This window comes from Grampus griseus (assembly GCF_964374135.1).
Source record: "Grampus griseus genome assembly, chromosome: 14".
Taxonomy (NCBI): Eukaryota; Metazoa; Chordata; class Mammalia; order Artiodactyla; family Delphinidae; genus Grampus; species Grampus griseus.
Window position 1 is genome coordinate 10,195,350 of NC_139008.1, and position 25,037 is coordinate 10,220,386.

General features: G+C 56.4%; 1 protein-coding gene across 1 annotated transcript in view; it reads right to left on the minus strand.

Moving 5' to 3' along the window:
• Positions 1–607: 607 nt before the first annotated feature.
• The window catches only part of CASTOR2 (cytosolic arginine sensor for mTORC1 subunit 2), a 55,174-nt gene continuing 30,744 nt past the window's right edge, over positions 608–25,037 (minus strand). Inside the window, exons 2-9 of the mRNA XM_082670486.1 lie at positions 19,587–19,657; positions 9,930–10,123; positions 9,112–9,244; positions 8,472–8,595; positions 7,632–7,742; positions 7,071–7,153; positions 2,807–2,901; positions 608–2,726 (exon numbers count right to left, since the gene is read on the minus strand). Coding sequence (XP_082526612.1) covers positions 2,661–2,726; positions 2,807–2,901; positions 7,071–7,153; positions 7,632–7,742; positions 8,472–8,595; positions 9,112–9,244; positions 9,930–10,123; positions 19,587–19,657 — 877 coding nt within the window. The 3' untranslated portion in view covers positions 608–2,660. The remainder of the gene's footprint in view (positions 2,727–2,806; positions 2,902–7,070; positions 7,154–7,631; positions 7,743–8,471; positions 8,596–9,111; positions 9,245–9,929; positions 10,124–19,586; positions 19,658–25,037) is intronic.

Genomic DNA, 25,037 nt, shown 5'->3' on the forward strand with positions numbered 1-25,037 from the left:
CCGCCCTGTCAGCTGGATACACACCTGGGTAGCCCAGAGAGCGGAGTCCATCCATCCCTTTCTCAGTCGGATGGGGCCAGTCCCCAGGAGGCGACCTGGGGAAAGAACCTGAGGCTTCTACAGCGAAAGAAATCAGGTGATGGGGCTGTGGGAGCAGACCTGGGCGGAAAGCCGGAGGGCGCCCGTCCCGCTGGGCCAGGTCTTCGGGCTGAGAGCACCGGCAAGGGGGCTCTTCTGTTCCAGCTGTTCCTCCCTCTGTGCCACTGTCCCCCAAATAAAATAAGGGTGTCCAGGGGCCTTGGTCGTGCCAACGGGATTACAGGAAGGGGCCGAATCCAGCTTTCAAGGGAGATTGGGCAGGAGGGGTTAGGGACCCTCAACACCCGCCCCGGAGCTCAGTTCCTGGGCCGTTGGTTTAGTTTTTCTCTCAAGTCAGGGCCGAGGCAGCCAGCCGGCTTCTCTAATAATCGTATTGCCTATATACTTGAATTAAAAATATATGGTGGCTCAAAACGTGCCTGTGTGCACGGCAGACACCGCGGGGCGGAAGCCCTCACGCCCCCACACACACACACACGCACACACGCGTGTGCACGCTCACACAGTATATATTAACATATATATTGCTCAAGTATATATGCTATTTACAGTATATATCTATATCAACATAAAACACAGGTATTTATATGTGTGTACAATATACGTCCTAGGGGGTCTAGGGAGCACACGTTTCTGGGGGTCAAGGGGCCGACACACTTGCTCGGCAGGGAGGAGAGGCGGGGGAGTGACACGGTGAGGAGGGGACAGACAGGAAGGGGTCTGGAGGGCGTGCCACGGAAAAATCAAGGCCTTCCAGGGACAGTAAGGGGACTCTCGGGGCGTGAAGTGCTGCCCTGCCCACGTGGACACCCCCATTTTGGAACCAGCAAACAATTGACGTTTTGGTGTTTTGTGCAAAATGAATTAACTTAAAAAAAAAAACACGTGGGTTCCGAATCAGTACTTGGGCCCCGAACATCTGCAAGGATCCAGACAGACAGCTTCCCCACCTGGTGGGTTTCCATGGCTCAGAGGGTCCCACGCGGCACAGAGAATGGGGGTGGGTGGGGCTTCACCAGCCCAAGAGAACGTCCCTTCTCCTCCGAGCTTCTCAGGGACAGCACGTGTCAGCTGCTGCCCGGGCACCGAGGAGGACCCTGCAGGTCCTGCTTGCTTGGAAAACACTCCCAGCTGGAGAGGAGGCACGGGGGTCACCCCATTCTCCGAGGGGGCTGGCTTGCCACCTGGCTGTCCACCACCCTGCGGCCCTCGAGTCCCCTCTGATGCTCAGAGCCACTCTGCCTTGGCAGCTCCGTGGGGGGATGCCCCGGGGACCCCTGTATCGTAACAGACCTCTGCTCCCAGCTTTCTGCTCCAAAGGGAGGGCCGAGACCCCTGGAAGCAGCTCCCGATTCTCAAGCTCGTTCCTGGAGCCACAGGGCGCCAACCAAGCGACGTCACACTCTGAGCCCCGGCAGACTCAGCGGGCCATCCCCTGAAACTACTGCCAGCTGCAGCCTGGGTGCAAATACATTAAATAAGAAACTAGAACAAGGTACGGTTTTCTCTATTAAGGCTCAGATAAGCTGCCTCCCAGGTCAAGTACTCATGAACACCACGGCCCCTGGACCGAGGGGTGGGTGGGCAGGTGAGTTGGGGGCAGAGGCCTTCCACTTTCCCCCAAAAGTGGGGCGAGGGGGCGGGGCAGGAAAACGGGGGAGCCCTGTGCTGGTCTAGTTAACTGCTGGGGAGGTGGGGGTGACCTAAGACACCCCAGGCCCAGAACGCTGGGGCGGCCCCCATTTAGGGGAACCCGAGGCTCTGCCAGCCCCAGGAGGGTCCAGGGAAAGCAGAGGGGACAGGAGCTCGTGCCCCAGGCTGGTGGGTCTCCTGGGAACCCCCTCCCCCCGGGACTGAGCGCTCGTGGTGGGGAGGGTCTGGAAAGGCCCCTTTGGCAGTCTTGCTGGGAGTTGGGGCACACGCCCTGTGGCTGGCAGGCCAGGTTCTGGGGGACTGGGGTCCCCCTCCAGCTCAGGGCCCCACCCGAGCTCCCTTGGAGCCTCACCAGCACACGACCAGAGGGCTGCCCACTGGCCTCTACTCTGCAGGAACCAGCCCAGAGCCAATGGAACCAGAGACCAGTGACCACAGGGGCCAGAACCCCTACCCTCACAAGGGCCTTCCAGGGCCCCATGAACTCAGCCCTGCTCAGCCAGCCCCCCAAGATGACCCGAGAACTGGTCCTCCCAGTGTCCTGTAGAAGGTGCCAGCTTCCTTTGGCGTCTGCCCCCGGCCGTGGGCGAGGCAGGAGGAGAAGGTGGGTCAGCTCACGAGCTCCCTGGGCCTCAGACATCATTTTCTGGGGTGCGGGTGGGGGAAGGAGGCGGGGGGGGTTCTCTGGAGGGTCTGGGGGCTCCAGGAAGGCAGGAGGGCACGGGGAGGGCTTGGCTTGGGCCACAGGCCTGGCGGGGTCAGCCATCAGGGGCGTGTCCTAGGGATCCCTTCCTTGGGGGCCCCGGGGCCGATTTTCCAGTCTGTTGAGAAATACTGCGAGAAGAATCTTCAGGGTGGGGCTGGGCCCAGGCCTGGGGGGCAGACGGGGAGGAGCGAAAGAGGCCCTCCTAATGCTTCTCTGCTTGGCTGACTTTCAGGGCGCTGATGACGCCATTGATGTTTTCTTCTGGTACCTGCGAGGGGTGGGAAGCAGACACCCGTGAGCCCCTGGAGCCGGGCCTGCCCTGCCCGGGGGCCGGTGCCGGACACTCACCAGTGCGTGGTCGAACTTGAAGGTACTGATGTAGTAAGCGGGGATGTCAGCAGCAGCTAAGGGCTCGGAGATCTGGGCCACGATGCCGCACTCATCTGGGGACAGAGGCGGGGACCACGTTTAGCGTCCTCCCCACCCCGCCACCCAGCACAGCCTTGGCCTCTCCCCTCCCTCTGCTGGCAGTGCCCGCCCTGTACCCGCAAGCTTCCCAGAGACTCCCCGCCCCTCCATCCAGCAGGCTTCTCTGATCTCTTTGGCCAGCAGTGAGCTCTCCATCCTCAGGGCTCCACAGAAGGCACTTCTGTCTAACTGTGACCACCCTCTGCCTGTTTCCGTGCCTCGTAGTTTGGACTCATCTTCCTGGCCATCTTGCGAGTTCCCTAAACAGAGCTGGAGGTAGCGTGGCAATAAGAGGACGTGGGTTCAGGCCCTCTTTTTTGTCTCCCTTTTCTAGTCAGATGACGTGGCCAAGTCACTTCCTCTCTCTGAGCCTCCGTTTCCTCATCGGAGTCCCCACTGGGTAAAGGTCCCTGCCTGTCCTAAAGGCAGTGTCAGGCATCTGATCATGAGGAATGTCATTTCCTTCTCATTCTGGATCTCCAAAGCAGTGGCCTTCTGGCCTCCTCCAAACCTCAGCCAATAAGGTGGTCTTTGGGTTGCCTGGGGATGGTTCTCCCCTCTCCTCCACCCTCCTCCCCTCTTTGAAGGCACCATGCAAAGCTTCCTCCTACAGGAAGACCTCCAGGATCTGAGGACCACTCTTCTCTCCATCAGCACAACCCCTCAAAGCTACTGTTCTGATTCTGGCGATGATGCCTTTCCCCAGCGTTGTCCCGATTGGGTGGGAGAGTACAGATATGGCCACCAGCTCCCCATGGGATTCTGGGGCCAGAGCCTGGGCATCAGCAACCTGGGCTTCACCCTTCCCCCACCCCCAGCCTCCCCGGCACCCTTCCACTCCCCGGCCCTGGTCCTGCTTGTCAGCCCACCCTGGGACCTAGACATGACCCTGCAGGTCTCTCAAGCTCCTGTCTCCTGCTTGGTCTCCTGGGGCTCCTGGCTGGACCCATGGGCCCCTTTGGTGGCTGCACAGGCCTCGTGCTTGCACTTCTGGTGACCGTCTGTGCTGTTATGTGGTGGAGACCGGTTGTGTCCTAAGATTCTTTCGCTACAGACACATTCATTTGCAGTTCTGTAAAGGGGATGGGGGGTGCGGGTAGGAGATTAGGGTCTAGAATGGTGCCTTTCAAACCGTGGGTGGTGACCCACTGGGGACATCAATTTAGAAGGCTGGTAACCAGTGTTTTATGAAATGACAACAGAAAAGGGAAGGGCAAACAGCTCAGCACCAGAGCGAGTGCAGTTTTGTGAAACCGTAGAGTTGTTTGTGTATGTGTGTGCTGGGCTGTGATGGAAAACATATTTCCTGCAAACCGTGGTCTAAAACATATGGAATTCGCCAGTCTAGAATCTTTCAGATTCTCAAGTTATTTTTCTTGCAGGGCTATTTATAGCTATTAGCCTGGCGCTAAAACCCTCCACATCCCGGGAAGGTAGATCCAGCTGCTGCCTGCTAGATCACACACTGTGTCCCCTGTCGCCCGCCCGTGAGGCCACTCAAAACAGCCCAGGGCAACTGCAGATGGTAGGACGATTCAAGTCTCATCTACTATCCCACCTCGATTCTCCCTTCAACCTGACTTTCTTTTTTCTGTAATATTATTATACTGAGTGTATTTTGGTAAACTTTGAAGCAAAGCTGGGGATAAAAAGATAAGCTGAAATGCATCACTAATTATCAGAGAAAGGCAAATAAAACTGCAATGAGGCACCACCTCACACGGGTCAGAATGGCCGTCACTAAAAAATCTACAAATAACAAATGCTGGAGAGGGTGTGGAGAGAAGCGAACCCTCCCACACGGTTGGTGCAGCCACTGTGAAAAACAGTATGGAGGTCCCTCAAAAAACTAAAAATAGAATTACCATAGGATCCAGCAATCCCACTCCTGGGCATATACGCAGACAAAACTCTAATTCGAAAAGATACATGCACCCCTATGTTCACATCAGCACTATTCACAACAGCCAAGACATGGAAACAACCTAAATGTCCACTGACAGATGAATGGATAAAGAAGATGTGGTACATATACACAATGGAATACTACTCAGCCATAAAAAAGGATGAAATAATGCCATTTGCAGCGACATGGACGGACCTAGAGATGATCATACTAAGCGAAGTAAGTCAGACAGAGAAAGACAAACACCATATGATATTACTTATATGTGGAATCTAAAATATGACACAGATGAACCTATCTACAAAACAGAAACAGACTCTCAGACATAGAGATCAAACTTGTGGTTGCCAAGGGGGAGGGGGCTGGAGGAGGGACGGAGTGGGAGGTTTGGGTTAGCAGATGCACACTATTACATACAGAATGGATAAACAACAAGGTCCTACTGTAGAGCACAGGGAACTATAGTCAATATCCTGTGATAAACTAAAATGGAAAAGAATATGAAAAAGAATACATATATATGTATATATAACTGAATCACTTTGCTGTACAGCAGAAATTAACGTAACATTGTAAATCAACTCTACTTCAGTAAAAAAAGAAAAAAAAAAGATAAACTGATATGCACAACTTCCTGCTTCTGAGTCTCCAGTGACGCCTGCCCCTTTGCCTGTGATGACCTGGTGAGGCTCTTTTCCACTGTTTCTACTGTGGAGAGGCACCGCTGCGTCACACCCACCTCTGCTGGTGCCGCCCTCTCCTCCCCGTCAGCCGGGTTAACATCCACTGGTCACCTCTGGGGCCACCTCCTCTGGGAAGCCTTCCCTTCCTCAACCCTCTCCAAGCCTTACACGTCCTTACATGTGGTAGTGACAGCAACTGCTGCTTGCTGAGCACCCGGTGTAACTGACACGTCATGGAGGGCTTCGCACCACCCTGAAGCAGGATGTACCATCATCCTTGTTTTACAGACTAGGAAACTGAGGCTCAGAGGTTAAGCGCCAAGGTCACCCTGGTTTCCTTCAGCCTCCTTCACTGGCGAACTTGCCTCTAGGCTACTGGGTCTCCATATCCCCACGGCCCCAAACTGGGCAGCAAATGTGGGTGGGAGAGATGCTGGGGTCGGTGGAGAAGGTGGCCCCGAGAGACAGGCTGGAGCCCAGGGTTGGACCAGGAGCCTTCAGTGTACATGTCCTAGCACTGCAGAAAGCAGCCCCCTGTCCTGCCCCTGGGATGGCTCTGGCTTTGGCCTTGATGTGAGCAAAGTTAGGGGGTGCTGTCCAGTCCTGCTAGTTACTGTGTATCTGCGACCTTGTCCAGAGAAAGCCACAGGCAGGTGGCAGAACCGGGTTCCCTCTCCGACCTGTGGCCCTCAGGTCAAAATGCCCTGCCACCTTCACGTCCCGTCCCAGAAGCAGAGCCCCCTGGGCTGACCCCACGGCCCCTGGAGCAGTCTGAGCTTCATCTGGAACATTCTGCACTCTGTCTATGGGAAATCAGGATTTACTGATCCCATCAGGGCCAGCTGAGGGGCGCTCCCCGAAACAAACGTCCTGTGACTTACCAAGAGCCTCTTCTGGGTTCAACGTCTTGGGTCTGACAAGTCTAGCCCAGAGAAATCATGTCTCATCAAGACAAAGCGCGCTGCAGTCATCACAAGGGGGTCAGCAGCCTACACTCAGCGCCGGGAGAATCGGTACCGTGTGGCCCTTCTAACCGAGGGGTCTGAGACCCGTGGCCCCTTGGAATATGCTGATGGGAAAAACTGTCTACCAAAGACAGCTTGGACAATTGTGGAAACTGAAGCTAGACTGAGTCTTGGGGGATTCCTGTGAATTTTCTCCCGGGGGATCAGGTCACTGTGACCACACAGGGAAAGGGGTGCGGGGCTGGGATGTCTTGAGTTTTACTGTGAGCTGTTTGGCAACTGTGTTAAAAAAAAAAAAAAACTCATTAAAAATGACAACAGTCATTCCCTGTCAACAGTGGGACTAAGGAGAGATTTTATTTTCCTCTTCTATTTTTATCATGTTCCCAATATTCTAATAAGAAGCAGGTTTTAATTTTTCATTGGGGAGGGGACGGAGAAGAGTGCTTTGCTTGAAGCTGCTCTTCCGTCCTCCGAGGCCAATGCCTCCCGTCACTCACTGGACAAGGGACCGCGTGGGCTGTGGGGACCTCAGTCTCCCCATCTATACCGGCGCTCGGCAATGCCGGCCCCAGCCCCCCGGGGCTCACCGAATCCTAGGGGCTGTCCTCCAATCCGCACCATCTTCCAGAGCTCTCCAGATGCGCTCGTGAACAACAAATTACTAGGAAACCTTGAAAGGGAGCGAGTGAAGTTAATCCCCAGATATTAACGGTGCTCCCTCTGCCAGCCCTCCCTGGAGCATTCCCTGTCCTTGGGCACTGATGTAGGGCCAGAGCAAGGGGGTGTCTGGCCTGAGCTCAGGGGCCCCAAGGACTCTCCCAAGCCCTCAGCGCACTCACTCTGCATCTTCCTCATCTGGGGGCGGGTAGGGGGAGCAGGAAGGCAAGGTTGGGACCGGGCTTTGGAACAACTGCCCCCTTTGCTCAGGCTGGGCAGGGTACCCCCCCCCCCCAGCTCCAGACAGGGGTGGGGGGGTGAGGGACAAACGGCACTGGATGGCGCTGGATGACCCGGGGCCTTTGTCTCTGAGTGGCCTGTCATCTGTGAGCCGGGGCCACTCACCTGCAATGAAGGGCTGGGGTAGGGACATATTAGGAACGAGTGGGTGATAAGCCCATCACAAGCCTCCAGGCCGGGGCCCGGCTCACCTCTGCTGGGTCTGCACGTCCATCACCAGGGAGATGTAGCCCTCGATGAGGGAGAAGGAGAAGAAGCGGATGTGGCCACAGTCATCGCCGGCCGCCATGGGGTCCTTCACTCTGGGGGCCGGGGCAGCTGGTGAGGGGTGGAGTGGGGCCCCCACTGCACCCCAAGCCCCATCAGGCCCCCCTGCCCCGCCCATCAGTCTGGGGGTGTTGGGAAGAGCACGGGCCAAGTCCTGGCTCTGATCCTGCCTTGCTGGTGGACCCTGAGGCACTACCTGCGTCGGCCTCTGCATCTGTGAGGTGTGGACGATTCCACGGCACTCACAGAGACGAGCACCGCACTTTGCGTTTCTGGAGTCCCAGCCCGCCCTCGGCACAGGCTACACTTGCCCTTTCCTGGGGGTGGCTTCTCTGTCCCTGGGATGGCCCACATCTCAGGGCACAGTCTATGGTCACTGTCAGCTCACTGGCCCCTGGCCCCGCTCCACTTGGTGCTGGCCAAAACTTACAATCTGCCCTGAGGAAAAATGCAAAGCTGTCGCCCACCAAATGAAAAAACCTGAGTTCCCAGCTCTTCAGATGACTGGGCTTGCCCTAGGAGCTCAGGTGACAGTGGGGTGTTTATTATATCCACATGTGGGCCTAGGGCTTCACCAGGTTTTGGGGTTCCCAAGGAATGCCATTCTCCCCTCTTAGAATGGGGATCTGGGGTACAGCCATGTCTCGCTTCTCAAACGAGCTCCCAGGGCAGGTCTGTGCCTCCCACCTCAGACTGGGGCTACTAGACAGAGCCGTGTCTCCCCTTGGCCACCCAGCAGCCCCTCACACCCGAGGAGGCCCTACCCGTTGGAGTAGAACATGACATCCATGAGGAGTGTGGCAACAGCGGGCAGTGTGTCCGGGTCCAGGCTGGTGACACAGAACCTGTTGCTCGGGCTGGACAGTGGGTGGATGACGGGCCTCTGGACTGTGAGAGCACAAAGACAAGGGGCGCTGAGGCCGGGAGGAGAGGAGCATCGTGGGGCAGGAGAGGGCCCAGGAAGAGGGGTGGGGTCAGCCAGCAGCTGCTCTGGGGAGGCTGGCTGCAGGCCCTGCAAGACCTGGCCCGGCGCTTCTCCAGCCTCCAGCCCCACCCCCAGGCCCCCGGGCCTTTGCACGTGCCACGCCGCCTGCCTGGAACGCCCTTCCCAACCTTCACCACCGGGCTTAGCTCCTACTTGTGCTCCAAGCTTCAGCTTGAGAGTCACTGCCTCTGGGAGGCCTGGCCTGATAGCCTGGACTGGGTCAGAAGTGGTCTCTGGCCATTGCTGGCTGCATCCACATCCACTGCCCTGGCTAGACCTTGGGAACAGAGTCTGATCAGGACTGTGGTACCGTGTTATGCCTGGCCCTCAACTGATGCTCTGAGAATGGGGCTGCCCTGGGTAGGACCTGGTAATTTCTTGAGGTCTCTCTGCACAACCCTCCCCCTCCCGCAACTCACCCATCTTGGGCTTCACGAAGCCGTTGGTGATGCCGAGGTTCTCGGCTGCCACCGTCTCGCCATTGACGACCCGCAGGATGGTGAACTCTGATGACAAGGTGTGGGTAACGAAGGGCAGGTCCCGCTCACGCACCTGGGGACGGGGAGTCAAAGAGGGAGTGTACCATGGTCCCTGGATGGAGTGGGCCTGGGGCCACCAGCCCCTTCACTCTGAGATTCCGTCCCCAGAACGAGCTTCCCCTGTCCTTGCCTCCCGCTGTCCTGGTTGGGGACGGGAGCCTGGGACCAGGGGCATGTGCCTCCCCAGGGGCAGCAGGGAGGATGCAGAGGGGAGAAGACACCGTGCCGAGGGCTAGGAGGTGCAGGTCCACTCCCCCACTCCCTCTTGTGTGTGGTGGCCACACCTGTCCCTGGCCTGGGAGGACTCTCCAGGGTGGCCACGCCCTATGGGAGCAGAGCATGAATAACACGGTAGCCAGGAAATGCCGCTGGCTCCATGGCCAGACACACTTGCCACCCCAGGGGAGGGGTATGGGATTGGGGGAGCCAAACATCCAGCGAGGGGGGCATCCCACCCACACGCACCCCCAGCCCTCACTTCCTGGCCTCCAGCTTAAACCCAGCATGGTCCACACAAAGGGCAGGCAGTGGGTGGGACTAGACCAGCCAGGGCCATGCTGACACTGGACTGATGACCCTAAGGTACACTTGACCTCTCTCTGAGCTGATCACGAAACCGGCGGGGAGAGGCACAAACTCTGCAGACCACATCCGAGGGGGCGCCCACGTTGCCTGGGCGTGGGCTGCAGCTTGCTCACCAGGATGAAGTCCGTCTGGTAGGTGGACAGCATGAACACAGAGATGTTCTGGTCGGCCAGTGGGGCGATGACCGACTTGGCGATCTTGGTCACACCGATGGGCTGGGAGCTGGAGAAGCTGCCACCACCCGACACCACGTTGAGGGCCAGCCAGGTGGCGTCGGCCACACTCAGGTGTTCCGAGGAGGGCAGCTCTGGAGGGGGACACAGAAGGCCGGCTTATGACTGATGGGCCCCAGATGTGTGACCTCGGCCAGCCCGCCCTCTGGGCCTCAGCGCCCTCATCTGTCAAAGGAGGCCGAGATCGTCCTTAAAGGTCCCATCCGGGGAGGACCGAGCAGGGAAGGCTCTCACAGGACTCTGGATGTGCCCAGCAGCTCAGTAGGGCAGGGACCATGGGAACAAGGGGTTTATCTGTGCTGGGCCTCAGTTTCCCCAGCTGTGAAGTGATGCGTACTCAGCAGTAACAGTTTTGTTATTTCTGGTTTTCACTACCTTTCTGGGTACCAGGTGCTGCCATCACCACCTTATACCGGTGGCCCGGGTCCCATGGTTCTCAAACTGGGTTCCCAGGAACCTCCCAGGGGCTGGGGGGTAGAGGGGAGGCCAGGAGAAGACAGGGTGGGGGGCCCGGGATTTTCCTCCCTGCTTCAGTTAGACCTGTACTTCAGGCTCCTCTGGAAGCACATTCAGCTCCAGAAGGCCTCCTGAGGTTGCCACCTTCCAGTGGGCAGTGACTGTCACCCAAGTCCCTCCTGAGAGCCTGGGGATCCTGGGGGCGGGGGCACCGGCAGGGGCAGGGTCGGGGAGGTTCAGAGCGGCAGTGATCGCCCAGTCTCCTTGACTAGCTCACAAAGACCATCCTTCCACCCCGTCCTGCAGAAAGAGTACCCAGGGGAGACTGTGCACGGGACATGGTACACACATGTGCACGGCTGCATGGACAGGCAGCCACAGAACAGAGCACAGGTTGCACATGGAACTCTCCACGCATCACAGTCGCCTGCTCGAACCCACCCCGTACCAGGACTGTCATTTCACCCCATACATGTGACAAACCAGAGCTCTGAGGGGCTGGTGACTTACCCAAGATCACTTAGACAGGGAATAACAGAGCCAGGATTCAAACCCAGATCTGACTTACAAACAGACCCTTATGCTCGATGCTGGGCACCACATGGGAAGAAGGGCCAGGTCCCCAGCAAGGGGGTCGCTAAGAAGAGGGGGCCGGACACTGGTGAGTTAAGGGGGCTGCGATGATCATGATGCTGCCCGAGGGAAGCTGGGTTGGGCTGCGCTGGCCTCAGCAAGATGGCTCCGGAAGCCTCAACCAGGCTCCTACCTGCCCAGCTAAGGTCGTCATGGCAACCACAGCCTACGGAGCCCATTGGCCCTGCTGGCTGAGAGGGGCCAGTCCTCCGCCAGGCTGGCTGGAGAGGTAGGCTGCTTCCCAGAGAAGGGAAGGGGTTTGGGAGTGGGGGAGGCAGGAGGAAAGCCTGATCTCAGGCTTCCACATCTAGTCTCTCCGCTTGTCATCTGGGGTGTCAGAAGAGAGACTTCTCAGCCCCAGGACCGCCAGAGGAAACACGCTCCCCAGAACTGAGTGTCCCAGTTCAATTCTGAAATTCCAAGGGGTCTGGAACTGGCCATGGAGGGGATTTCCTGGGGGCAGTGCTGTGAGCCCCCAACCCTGCCATCTTAAGCAAAGACAGCCCCAGGAGCCACCGAGGGCCAGGGTGCCTTGATGGTCTGTCATCTGAAGCACCATTTTAATATACTAATAAATAAAATACTTAATAAAAAATTTTAATTTCACTTTTCAGTAGGGCAGAACCCCAAAAGCCATCTTAGGAAAATTCTGGAGGGGTCCTTTCCATCACCGCATGCTAACACATCAGGACCATGTCAGCTTTTGTGAACCTGCCTCTGCCTGCCTGTTCCAAGCTCCTCACGACTCAAAACTGCCCAGTGGCTTTCCACGTTCTCTGGAGTAAAAGCCAAAGTCCTCGTGCCGCTGGGAACCAGCATTGCCCCAGAGGGCTTTCTGGGATGACAGATATGGTCTATACCTCCGCCGTCCAAAGCCACTTACCCCATGTGGTAACGGAGCACTTGAAATGTGGTCAGTGCTACAGAAGAAATACAATTTTAAGTTGCACTTAATTTTGGTTCCTTTAAATTCCCATGGCCGCGTGGGGTGAGCGGCCAGTTCAAGTCTACAATTGGCCTCACTGGCACGCCAGCGCCCTGGGGCCGTTGTCTCCAACGGCTTTGTTTTCTGCTATTCTCAGCGCCTGGCACACGGAGGCTCCAGAAGAATGGATGAGGAGGGACGTGGCAGCTGTCCCCGCCCCTCTGCTCTGCCCGGGCCCCTGTCCCCACCCATCGACCTTCTCTGCTGCCCCCGCGCGCCCCCACCCCAGCTCAGTCTCTGTGGTCAGGGCTTGGTCACACTGCCAGACCCCAGGTGGAGGGCGGCCTTCGACATCATCCCACGCTCCTGTACCCGGCTTCCCAGGATCAGGCAGAGGGCCCCGGGGGAGCCAGCGTCATCCCCAGACACTGCCAACTTCTCTGAATTCTTAGTCCAGCAGTGCAGAACGCTGTCCATTTGCTTATAGACCTGGCTCAGAGGTCAGTTCCTGCCCCATTTCACAGAATAGGAAACTGAGGCCCGGAGAGGGAAGCTGACTGGCTCAAGGTCACAGTGCAGTAAATGGGGAGGGCACCTCATTCTGGCACCGTGGCACGTCTGTCCAGACCCGTCCCGCCACCAGCCCGTGGTGGGGTGTCGCGAGAACCCCTCTTGCAGGGATTAGCTTCAGGACTGTAAAGTTGGCGGGGGGGTCCGGGCAGCTGAGGTTCCAATGTCCCAATTCTGACACCGTGGTTCCACTGGCCCTGTAAGGCCTTCACCTGGCAGGTGGAGCCTCTGCTGCCCCAGCCTCAGGCCTGCCCTCTGTCCCCCGCCTGAGTTCCACAATCCAGTGGGGCCTGATCTTTAGCAGTGGGGTCCTCGGCGAGCACGTGAGGGTGGTGGCAAAGAACACAGGCTTTGGGCTCAGACAGTGACAAACTCTAACCCTGGCTCCGTCCTCTGCAGCAGAGGCTGCTGGGAAGCTGCTGCTGATACAGTGGTGAAGGCCATTCCCTCCAAGTCCGCAAAGCGCTGGGGTATGTGCATTTTTAGGGGGTGCTAGGGTACCAAGGCTCTGCTCCGAGGAGTCTCTCAGCGGGTTTGGACGGGTCCCGCGGAGAAGCCCAGGCCTGAGGCCGACCGGAAATGGGGACAGAAGTGGGCGGGTGGGGGATGGTGGGCAGCCTGCAGGCTGCCACTGCCCAGAGGAGTTCAGCTCAATCCAAACGCTACTCAGGGTTTGGGCGGCCGGTGAGCGGGGGTGGGTCTGCCCGCCGGTCCCGGCTCTCAGTCCTGGATGGAACCCACCGAGGTGCTTCAAGCAGCAGGCCCGGACTGAGAGGGAGGTCAGCCCTGGGTCAGTAGTCACCTCTCTGAAGCTTCCAGAAGGGTGAGCTTTGTCAGAGCAGCAAAGCAGCTGGAGACCACAGTGCTCGCTGCTTCTGGCCCCAGGGACCCCAAATGCTGCCCTGGCACTCGGGGAGTGCAAGGGAAGGCCTGCCTGGTCCCATCGTCACCCAGGGCAAGCCTCAGGGTGCCCGAGGTGCCGCTGCGGGGCTGGGGGCGGGGCTGCCAGGAGCTGCCAGGAGGGAGCCAGCTTGCTCTTCCCTAGAGGAAAGGTAGACACATCCCAAGACTGAAAGGGATTATTAATACTGTCACTGCCCATCGTCCAAGACCCTAAAGATAGCCTATCAGAGCTGAGGACGCTCCCTGGCGGGTCGCTGAGGACGCCTGCCACCTCCCAGAAAGCAAGTCGGCAGCTCTGTTGCTGGGAGCCCACCCCACCTCCCCAGGAGTCCCCCGTTTCCGGCTGCAGGACCTGTGGTTCCCTGTGCTAAGTGGTCACATCCTCTGACAGAGTTTGTCAGGCTTCTCCCACCCTGCCTGCAGCGGGGTCACGAGTCCTGGGGTCAGGTGGGCGGGTTGTGTCCTGGCTGTGTGACTCTGAACGAAATCACCACCTCTTGGTTTCTTAGTTTTCAAATGTTGGTCTGATGAAATCAGGATAGACTCCAGAAGACGCTTGGAGGATTTAATGGGATAATCCCCATCGAGTGCGTAGCTACGTGCCTGGCGTCCGAGGCCTTGCCAAGTGCCAAAGCCTTTGTTATAATGCTGCTGCTGGGAGTTTTGTTGGTTTCTGGATAGAAGTTGGGGAAAAATGTATCAAGAGTTCAAACATGTACAGTTTCACTGTAAAGGAGTAGTTACACATGGGACAAAGAAAGAGTTATGGGTATGAACGTTCAACCCAAAAGGATTTCAGACAAAGACCTGGGAGCTACCAAAAAAGTCAACGCCAAGCCGGGCAGACGAACCACAGTCCATCTGTGACAGAATACGATGCATCTGTTTAAAAACAGGTTTTTCAGCTATGAAACGCATTTTCCAATCATGAAGGAAATCAGAATATAAAATTTATGGTAGGTATTAATTCTGCAATTAATGTCTCATTCTGTAGGTGTGGTAAGTAGGAGAGGGCTTTTATTCTCAGCTGATACAGGCTCAGGTATTCAGGGTGAGCTGTCCTGAGGTCTTAGTTTCAAGTGGTCCATTAAATAATAAATGTACGTGTGCACTGTTTATGGACAAGAAGTGAAAACAGTTGTCCTCAAAGGTGACCAGCCGGCAAGTCTAGTTTCAGGTGGAGGGAACAGGGGTGTTAATTGTAGGCTCTCAACGGTTGTGCAAGTCTGAAAACTGTCAAAATACAAAGGGTATCGGGAAAACACACTTTTGAAGGCTATCTGATCCTGGGAAATTATACTGAGTGGAATGAAAAGATAAGAAGCATGTGCACTACAGGTCAACACGGCGAGATATCCACACCTGGGGGTGTAGAATGTGGAGACCTCGTGGGAAGGACTTTGCCACGAGGCAGCCCTGGAGAGGTCGAGGGAAGCGGGTGGGCGGGCAGGAGCTGAGGTGTCATGGGAGTGATGCGGGGGACTCTCCAGGGAAGCAGCCCTCCCTGCAGCAGGCACCCCATCCTCAAGGTCCACCCCTCCTCCCATCCCGGGAGATGTAATCTCAGCTCCAGGCTGAGCTGCCAGTCTGTTATTCTACACAACGCGGGAGACGCTCCAGAGGCAGGTGTGCGTCATCCTCCATCAGTGCTCACCGGGAGGGAGCGGTCGGCTTCAGGGCACAGTGAAGAACTGGCCCCGACTGGGATCCCAGCTCCTTCACTGACCTGGACCTCGTGCAGAGGGGACCCCTACTGGGGGTACTACTGAATTAGTAAGTTAGGAGCTCAGAGCTAGGCGGGAGATGCAGGGAGTGCTGATGGGCACTGCACTGTTTGCCCTGGTGGACACGCAAAGTGGAGGTGGCACGTGACTCCCTGATGCCTGTCATACAGCCACACACACACCTTACAGAACTCGGAGGGAGGGAAGGAGGTGATCCTGTGTTAGGGACGAGGCCACGGAGGCCCCAGGTCAGTGAGCCACTTGCCCAGAAGGTAGCAGAGGCTGGATAGAAGCTGGGTCTTCCCCTCAGCCCTGGGTGAGGCCAGGAGTTACCTCTCGACATCCTCCTCCCTCCATCTTTCGACCAATCATGGCACCAAGCCCCAAGTGTGCTACAGGTCACACCGACACACACAAGGGGACTGTGACGGGTGGGGGCCCCCCGATGTGCACTGGGCCCCTCCAACCGCAAAACTACCCAGAGGTCAGGGCAGGCGCTGCTGCTCCCATTATTTTGGGTCCCTGAGAACACCTAGCATTGCACAAAGTAAGTGCTCATTAAATATGTAAGAGCTCAAAATACACACACGCACCTCCCTTCTGTTGGCCACACAGACACACAGCATCCATTTGAGCCAAGAGCCTCTAAAATTCCACAACCAACAAGGAGCTGCCTGGTTAATGTCACTGACGATCGCCCCTCCCTCCCAGGAAAGGTCCAGCATCTTACGTACACGTGAATCGCAGACAGCCGCTGGTTTCTAACCATAAAAGCTTCACAATGGAGGTAACTGTTGGCAAACAATAACCAATGTACCCTGGCTGATGTCAACAGTGGCCAAGGGAAGCCCTTGGGTGAGAAGCAACATGTGCAGAGCTGGGAGACGGGGCACCATCCTTCATAGGGTGTGACACAGCCAGCATCCCTCCCTGGTCCCACCGGGGCAGCCACAAGACCAGACGCCCTTTCCGAAGAGGAGTCTCCTGAGAGAACCCCCCTAGAAGCGAGGTGCGAGGGTAGAACTCAGCATCGCTGCCTCTCACTGCAGCCTCCACCCCACCCCAAATCCTGCCCTCTGAGAGCAGACTGCCCTGGGCCTGCCCCCTTTTTCTCAGGTGCTCCTGTGACCTTGGTCTGCTGGGAACCACCACTTCTCAGCAGCACTTTCTCCTCATTTCGGCTGGAACCACCCTGAAAGCACTTCCGGCTTCAAATGCCCCCTGTCACTCACGGCGACTCTGGGCACGTAAATGGCGGCTTCCTCACCTGTAAAATGGGTCTCCACTCTCTACCCTTCAGGCCACTGGAATGATCCCAGGAGGTGATATGCCTCTGCTGGGCTCCAGTTAACCGTTAAGAGTGGCGGAGGGGGAACGGGAGTCTTACTTTGTATGGTTTTCCCCTGTGGCTCCACAGTGTAAGCGCGAGAGAGACTTACTACTTAAATCTATGTACACAGTTTTTTCTCTGGTAACGATGGATATCCAAGCAGCCTGACGTGCTGACCAGGAGTCGCGGCCTGGAAGTGAGACCCTGGCTCAGAAGTCACAGAGCGGCTGGGCCCCTCCTGGGCTAATAATTGAAACCTGCTTCCCCACGTCCTACCCACCCTGTACTGAAGAGTAAGCCGATGACCCCTTTGTCACCGGCTCCGTTCCAGCCACTCGGGTTCAGGGAGAGGCAGATCGAGACTTCGCCTCCATTGTTTATGGTTCCAGGGAAGCTCAGGGTCTGTAAGTCCCTCAGGAGCTGAGGCTCAGCCCTTACACCTCCTGGTCTGCCCTGCCTTGCCCTGGCCGGGGCCTGGCCCGTGGCAACGTGCATAAACGACCAGTGGCGAGGCCTCGGGCAGGCTGCACACCACGTGTCTGTGCTTCAGCTGCTTCATCTATAAAGTGAGGACCGCTAGAGCCGTTTCCAGTGTTCAGCACAGCGTCTGCAGACAGAAGCACCGGCAGGGCTGGTAAAGTGCGTTAATCTATGTTGAATGGCGGAGGGGTGGGCGTGGAGGTCCAAGACTCAGCTCTGGTCTTGCTTCCTGTTTCGAGGGCCTCTCCCGTGGGGTCTCCTGCACGGTGGGGCCTCCTCTGTGACTCGCTCTCGCAGCATCCACACCCTCCTTGCACAGCACCCACCGCAATGGCAGCTCCACAATTAATGGTGTAATTAGCTGGCAGGTCCTGAGGTTCATAGGGTCGGAGGTGGGGTCTCTCATTCCGGGGCTCAGCAAGATGCCCGCACGGCACGCAGCAGGTACTCAGTAAATACTGCCCCACCCCCCACCCCGGGGCTGGCTCAGAATAACCCGACACTCAGCTCAGCCAAAGGACGGCTCCCTGGTTACAGACAGTTCCTGCAAACACAGCCTTCCAGGACCAGCAAAACTGGCTCCCCAGGTCCCGCAGCCTCCCGCTCTCCCTGCTCAAGGAGTTTTCTTACCTGCTGCCTTCAGAGGTAGACAGTTAGTCAGAGATACTGGTCTGGGGAGGTGGATTAGATAGAATATCCCTTCCCAGAGAACAGACACTCTGGGGGTGTTCCTTCTACATCCGAGGTGCCCTGATTCTCAGCAGTTCTGTGTAAAGGCCTGAATGCCCATGAGAAAATAAACATGTGCTTGGGTTGCCTGAGCAGACATTCTTCATGTGAGTTGTGGCTAAGGCCAAATTCCGGTCTGTGGTTCCTGGGCTCAGGAAATGTCTGATGGGGGACTTCCCTGGTGGCGCAGTGGCTAAGACTCCACACACCCAATGGTCAGGGCACTAGATCCCACATGCGTGCGGCAACTAACAGTTGGCATGCCACAACTAAGGAGCCCTCAAGCCACAACTGGGGAGCCCGCCTGCTGCAACTAATGAGCCCCACTGCTGCAACTAAGACCTGGCGCAACTGAATAAATAAATATTAAAAAAAAAGAAAATTCTGATGAATGAATGAATGAGTGAGTGACTGACGACACAGGTGTCCTTGGCGAAGGGGCAGGGCCTCCAGTGGGGTCTGCCCCATTCCTGCTCTGGCCACACAGCCGCCCCCTCTTGGAGGCGTGGGGGGCCCGTAGGATGTGGGGCGCCGAGCCCAGTCCCCAATACTGACTCGGTGCCCTAGACCATGTGCGTGCGAGGACAACGGGGCGTAGCTGGGAAGCCGCTTCCTGGGGCTTCACTTTCTCACCAGTAAAAGTAAAGAGGGTCGATACGCATCGGGAACCACAAAATAGTCAACTCCTGACTCCACAATGCCATTTCTCAGACTCTGTTTCGGGAATCAACCTGCCTAAGAACACATGTTATGCACTGACAGAGTTTATAAATTTCTCATTGGAGGACAATGAAAATAACTTCAGCTCCAACCGTAGGGGCCTGGGCAAGGAACCAGGGCTGCTACTGAAAGGCTGTGATATCACAGCATATTTTGTTGTTATGTGAAGTGAAAACATTTCTATAAATTAAACAGACCGCCTGAGAAAAGTTGGAAAGAAAACCACGAAAAAAGTGACCAGTAGCTGTCTTGTGGGTAGGGCTAGGGTTTTAAAAACTGTTGGATTTGTTGCTATCTCTACATGTTCGGAAGACTCTAACTTAGCAGTTCTGAATGACCACCAGCTCTCAGGGGGCCCAGCTCCTCTGCTGGTGAGTCTGGACCCACGACTCCCCGCCTCCACTCTCAGTTCCTCATTGATAATCACAGGACAAGCACAACACCTTCGCATCAAGTAATACGTATCGGTCAGCACTCGCCACCAATGAACACTCACTGTTACTTTAGAGCCGGACAAACATAACGAACTTCAATCATAAAACTAAAAGGATGTGGAGGATGAGGGGACAGGGCTTCTTTCTGGGGTGACGGAAGTGTTCTGGAACCGGATAGTGGTGACGGCTGCACAACCTTGGGAATATCAAAGACCACGGAACTGCTGTACATTTTAAAATGACGCACTCTCTGGTACGTGAATTCTATCTCGATTTAAAAGATGGAAGGAAGATAAAATCATAAAAGGATGGTGACTGGGGCAAGTTCCTGTTCGAACAAGGACTGAAGATGTTTTGAAAGCGCCTCCCTCGCGGCAGGAGTCCCAGAGAACATGCCCCCTGCCTTCCTGGTTGCTTTAGCTCCTGGCTGGGGAGGCACCGCCCCCTTTCAGCTCTGGGGCCTTTCCTGGGAAAAAGTCTCGAGAGCAGAAAGGGAGGGGATCAGCCAGAACACAGGACAGGAGGAAGCTCTGCCACCAGCAGGTGGGGACAGAAACAAGGGGAGGGGGGCGGGCAGCCGGCACCGACTGCCGGCCCCAGTCCAGCCAAGCCCCTGGGGAGAGAAGCACTTACCCAGGAAGCCCTCCTCATCGACAATGATGGTGTAATCCTCCGGGGTCTCGGTCAGACTGAAGAACTTGCACCTGGGTGGACGGACAGACAGACACGGGGTATTGTAAGTCCCAGCAGACCCTGTGGCAGCCGCCCGCCTCACCCCCGCCCCCTCTCCCAACGCCGTGACCCGGTTTACCCAGAGCTCTGCCCCAGGCTGCTCGGGGGCTACTTATTTCTCCCTCCACTGCCTCCGTTTTGATTCAGGAGGACTCAGAGAGGCCTAGGGACGCTGACGGTTTCCTCTGCACCCCCCGATCTTTGAGGACCCCTGAGCCGGCCAGCCTCCAGGGTCCCCTACAGGCCCAAGGGCAGCTCTGGCAGGGCGCATGCAGAGGAACTGTGTTTTCCGTGTCCTCCGCTCCCCACACACATTCTGACCTTGAGGCCTCTGTCGCCGTGTCGTGTCCCCGGCCCATGGTCCTGGCCCCTCTCCTCACCAACTCGAGAGCTCCCACAGTCATTTACGGCCTAATTCGCATCACCCAACCGACAGCCCAGCCTTTAGGGTACTTTTTTCCCTTGCAGGAGAGAGGGGCGTGGCTGTCTGTGCCATTGTGTGGCAGGGATCCCTGAACTGCCACATGCTGCCTTTGGTAATACTGCTTAGCCTGGGGTGTAAGTTGCTCGTTTCCTCCCCCCAATGGGACCATCAATTTCCCAAGGCCAGGGAGGGTCTGGCAATCACTCGGTCCGTCTGTAACTCACCCCTGCCGGTCTCAGCCCTGAGCACGCTCTTGGCACCTGGCAGACACGCTGGGCTACGTGTCCAGACAGCCCTTGGGCTGGGCTTTGAGGCTGTCTCCAGCTGAGGGGCTTACCACCCCCTCAACGCCCGTCTCCCTGTCCCCCATCCAGCTAGACTGGCCCCCAGAACACCCCAGGCACAGCTGCAGGGAGAGACGGCACGCACAGGCAGCGGCGGGCAGGGAACTGCCCACGGTCATTGATTTATCTGCTGTCGCTGATCTCAAGTACGGGGCTCAGCTCGGGCTCCATGCCCGCTGTGTAAAACCCATCCATCACAGGAAGCCGTGACAGAAGGAGGCCCAACGAGTAAGCCTGGCAAGGGCCCGAACAGCACTTGTACGAAGATTAAAATGGGAAAGCGATCCTGAAGAGGATGCAGTGTTGCCGGGGATGGGGGTGGCCGGAATGTCCGCGGATCTCTGCCCCCCGGCTCCCCTCTCCTGGCAGCCATCCTGCCACACGGAAGCCTTATCCACAGAAGCCCCGCAGCACCCTTTTCACTTTATTCTTTAAATTTTCACAAGTAGTGAGATCGGCTGGAACCGGTAGGACTGCAAAAGGGTACAGCCGTTTGGAAGATGGTTTGTCAGGTTTCTATAGAGTGAAACCTACATGACCACTGGCAACCCTGCTCCTGGGTATTCAGTCAAGGGAAATGAAAACATACTGCCCCACAAAGGCCGGTATGCAAATGGTTACAGCTTTTATCTGTAGTCACCCCGAACTGGAAACAACCCAAATGCCCTCCCTTCAGCGGGAGAACTGGGTAAACTGTGGCACATCCACACCAGGGGATACTGGTCAGCAACGGAAAGGACTGAATTACTGACTCTTGCAACCATGTGGACGAATCTCAGGGGCATTTTGCTAAGTTACAGCCAGACGCAACAGGAGACGCACTGTGTGATGCCATTGATAGGACATTCTGGAAGAGGCTACACTGTAAGGATGGAGAACGGATTCCTGGTTGCCAGGGGTTGGGTTGGGGCTGACATTTGAGGGCCACCGGGGAACTTCTGGGGTGAAGGAGGTGTTTGGTTCTTGACGGTGGTGGTGACAAGATGCTATACATTTGTCACAACCCGAAGGACTGTACCCTAAAAGGGGCGGCTTCTACTGTACGTGTGACTTATACCTCGGTGAACCCGACCTCAAGGAAAACGCTTCGCCAGAGTTGTGAACAAGGCGGCGTTCCCCCGCCACGCCCCCCCCAACACTCTGCTCAACCAGCAGCACCACACTCTTCAATTTCCCTCCAGCGCTTTGGTTTTCAAATTACATCTCTGTCCCCGCCTGTCCCATATCCAATTTGCAACTACTGCCCGGACAAATGAAATCTATAACTGCTGGGCGACAATGGCAACTTATCACTTAGTGAATGGCAACCACTGGTCTGGCCTAGCTCCTCCTTGGGGACCCCTGTGTGCTAAGAAAGAGCCTCAGAAGCCCACCCCCACCCCACCCCCACCGCCAATCACCAGATTGCCACAAGCAAGGACTCCCTGGGTGGGGGGAGTGGCCACCCAGTCATCCCAGAGCCCTGAGAAGGCAAACAGATGTGGTACTTGCTCCCTGTGCCCTCTCGGGGGTGAGGGATGCTCCAGAAATAGACCATATAAATGGCCCTGGAGGGTATAAACACCGGCAGAAGGCAACATCGGCCTCTGCTGCCGATGGGGTATGACTACGCTGTTGATGTGACCCGTCTCCAGGGGCCGAGTGCCAGCTATTATCTCGGAATGTGCGCCTTGGCGTGGGCAGGCCTCCAGGAGGGCGAGTCAGTCGGAGGGACCTGCAGCTACTGCTCTGGTCACACACTCGGGAGCGGGCCTCCTGCTCTCCTAACTTTACCCCCTCAAGTCCTACACATCTCTGAGCTCACCCCATCTTACCTCCCAAGTCGCTCTGAGATCTGTTTTCCCCTCTCTCCATCACCCCCTCCACGTGAGCGCTTGCCTAGAAGCCTCCCCTTGCCTCACTCCCCCACTCTTGCCTGCCTCCTTGTCTCACGCCCCCAAAGGTGGACAAATACTCTTTCCACTGCCCGGCACCCCTTTCCCTCTTCTTTGGCTGGAGACGTGCCACTCATCCTTCAAGACCCAGTTTAAGCGTTTTCTTCGGGGTGAAACCTTTTCTGATTGGCCCCACCACCTCTTCTCTCTCACTTCCTACCACACGGGTGATCCTGTCTGGATGTTAAAGCCACTGTGGACAGCTGGGCTTGGTGGTACATCACACCTCAAAGGGACAGTTCATTTATCTCACAGTGTATGTGTAAGATGCCCTTAGAGTTGGGCTGTGTACAACCTGAACAACTGCACATGATGGTCCTGAGTGCTTTCCACATGCTATTACAAGTAATACTTGTTTCCCCCAGTGGACCATAAACTCTCACAGGCGGGGACGGTGGGTTCTCTGTACACACACCTTGTACCTGACACTGGCTGGACAGAGAAACAACACTCAAAGTCTGATGAGCAAAAGAGTGAACTGTGGCCACATGCCTACCCCCAAAGCCAGAGGAGCCCCAATCAGAGCAAACACTGCTTGCCCCTGTGTGGCACTGCCTTGACTTGCCCCCTCTCCGGGAGGCGCTCAAGTCTCCAGTCCCAACTTCACGCTCTCTAATGAGCCGTGGCTAGATCAACACCCCAGATGCCGGGCCCCAGTGTTCGTGGCCTCTCTGTACTTTGTCTACAAGGAGCTGGAGAGAGGACCGAAACCCAGCAATTACTCAGCCTGCTGCTGAGTGCTGTTGGGAAACCCGGGGAGGAGGAGAAGTGTTTGCCCTCTAGACGCCCGCGTGGTGCTTAGAAACAGGATGAAACAACAGGGTTAGAGAAAGCAGTCTGGGAGTGCGGGAAGAGGACCAAGAGCCTGGGGTCAAGAGACCTGGGTTCCAGTCCCAACCTGGCACCTGGGGGTGGTGAACCCTGGGCTGCTTCATTCCCCTGTACAATGAGCGACAGGTTCAAGGTGGACTAGTTTCCATCCAGCTCCGGTTTGGGCAGGGAGGGCACAGGCCACATGGAACCCTGTCAGCGCCATGGCGAGGTGGACCTCAAGGGGCCTGGCTGACAAGGCACGGAGAGATGATCCCAGAACCATTGAGTCTGTTTGGAAAATGCTTTTCAAGGGCAGGCAAAAATCCCAACTAGGTCTGATCAGAACCCAAGACAGATCTGCTGCTCAGGCAGCTGGGCAGGTGGTACATCACAACTCTGGTGGGGAGGGCTCATTCATTGCACAGTCTGTGTAAAGAGTGCCCTTAGAGTTGGGCAGTGCACAACCTGTGCAACTGTGTGTGATGGCTGACCAGCAGGTCCTGCTGGTGCAATCAGATAGACAGGATACAAAACTCTAGAGTCCTGGACAATGAAGTAGGGAGACTGGGGAACAGCAGCTCTGGGAGAGCCCCAGTTCACTGTGGTTCAGGACATACCCCAAGAGTCATGCAAGTCCGACTTCCCTGGTGGCGCAGTGGTTGAGAGTCTGCCTGCCAATGCAGGCGACACGGGTTCGATCCCTGGTCCGGGAGGATCCCACAAGCTGTGGAGCAACTAAGCCTGTGCGCCACAACTACTGAGCCTGCGCTCTAGAGCCTCAGCATAAATAAAAGAAAAGAAAAGAAAATAAAATAAATAAATAAATAAATAAAAGAATCATCCAAGTCCCCTGTCCAGGGGGCGCCAATGCATCCTTGGGCTCTGTGCACAGAGTATGGGTGCTGGATAGTACTGGAGGCCATACCAGAAAGTCTGCGCCTGTTCAGATCCTCACTGCCCACACATGCCCAGAGGAAAGCGAGGGGACTTTACACTGAAATCCCTTCAGCCTGGGGGAAGATTCCAGCCACCATCTTTAAATCTCTATGGCTGTTGTGGACCATGGGATGGAAGCAATGCTGCTGCTTATGGCTGTGTGACCTTAGGCAAGTTACTTAACCTCTCTGTGCCTCGGTTTTCTCATGTGTACAATGAAATGAAAATATTTAACATCTCCTTCATAGGGTTGTGGTTGAAGAATAAATGCCCAGCATGACTACGGTAAGCACTCAATATGTTGGCTATTTTTCCTTCTTGGAGGACAGAGGCAGCTGAAGTGGAGGACCATGGGGAGGCCGGCTTGCATTCCCATAAGAAAAGCTCTAAAGCCAAACGGGCTACAGAGACCAACGGGCTGTCTTGGGAGGTGGTGAGACGTCAGTTGTCTGAGGGGCTGAGCCCCAGGCAGGTGGGCTGCAGCGGTGATGCTGCCTCAATGGAGAGGATAGATTAAGCCACCTCCAAGGTTCTGTGGAGCGCTGAGTCTCTGATTCCTTGAAACACTGGTTCTTACACATTGACGCCAAGCAACAAGCTTTGGCTGAAGAGTCTCCATTCATCTTCCCAGGAGCCCAGCTCCCACCAGGTAGCCAGTGACGAGATGATGGTTTATGACGGAAGACATTGACTCAGCCTGAAATTCCCAGTGCATCTGTTGGAGCCAAACCTGCTCCCTGGTCTCAACTCCCTGGTCTCAGCTGCCCGACATGCCACGCTGGGACCTCAGGAATCTTCACAGACACTTGACATGTCTGAGCACAGGGACTGTCCAGATCGGGGGAGCCAGGGAGGTGTCTTGACACATCACCATCGGGTGGGAGCTCCTATCTGCATCCGT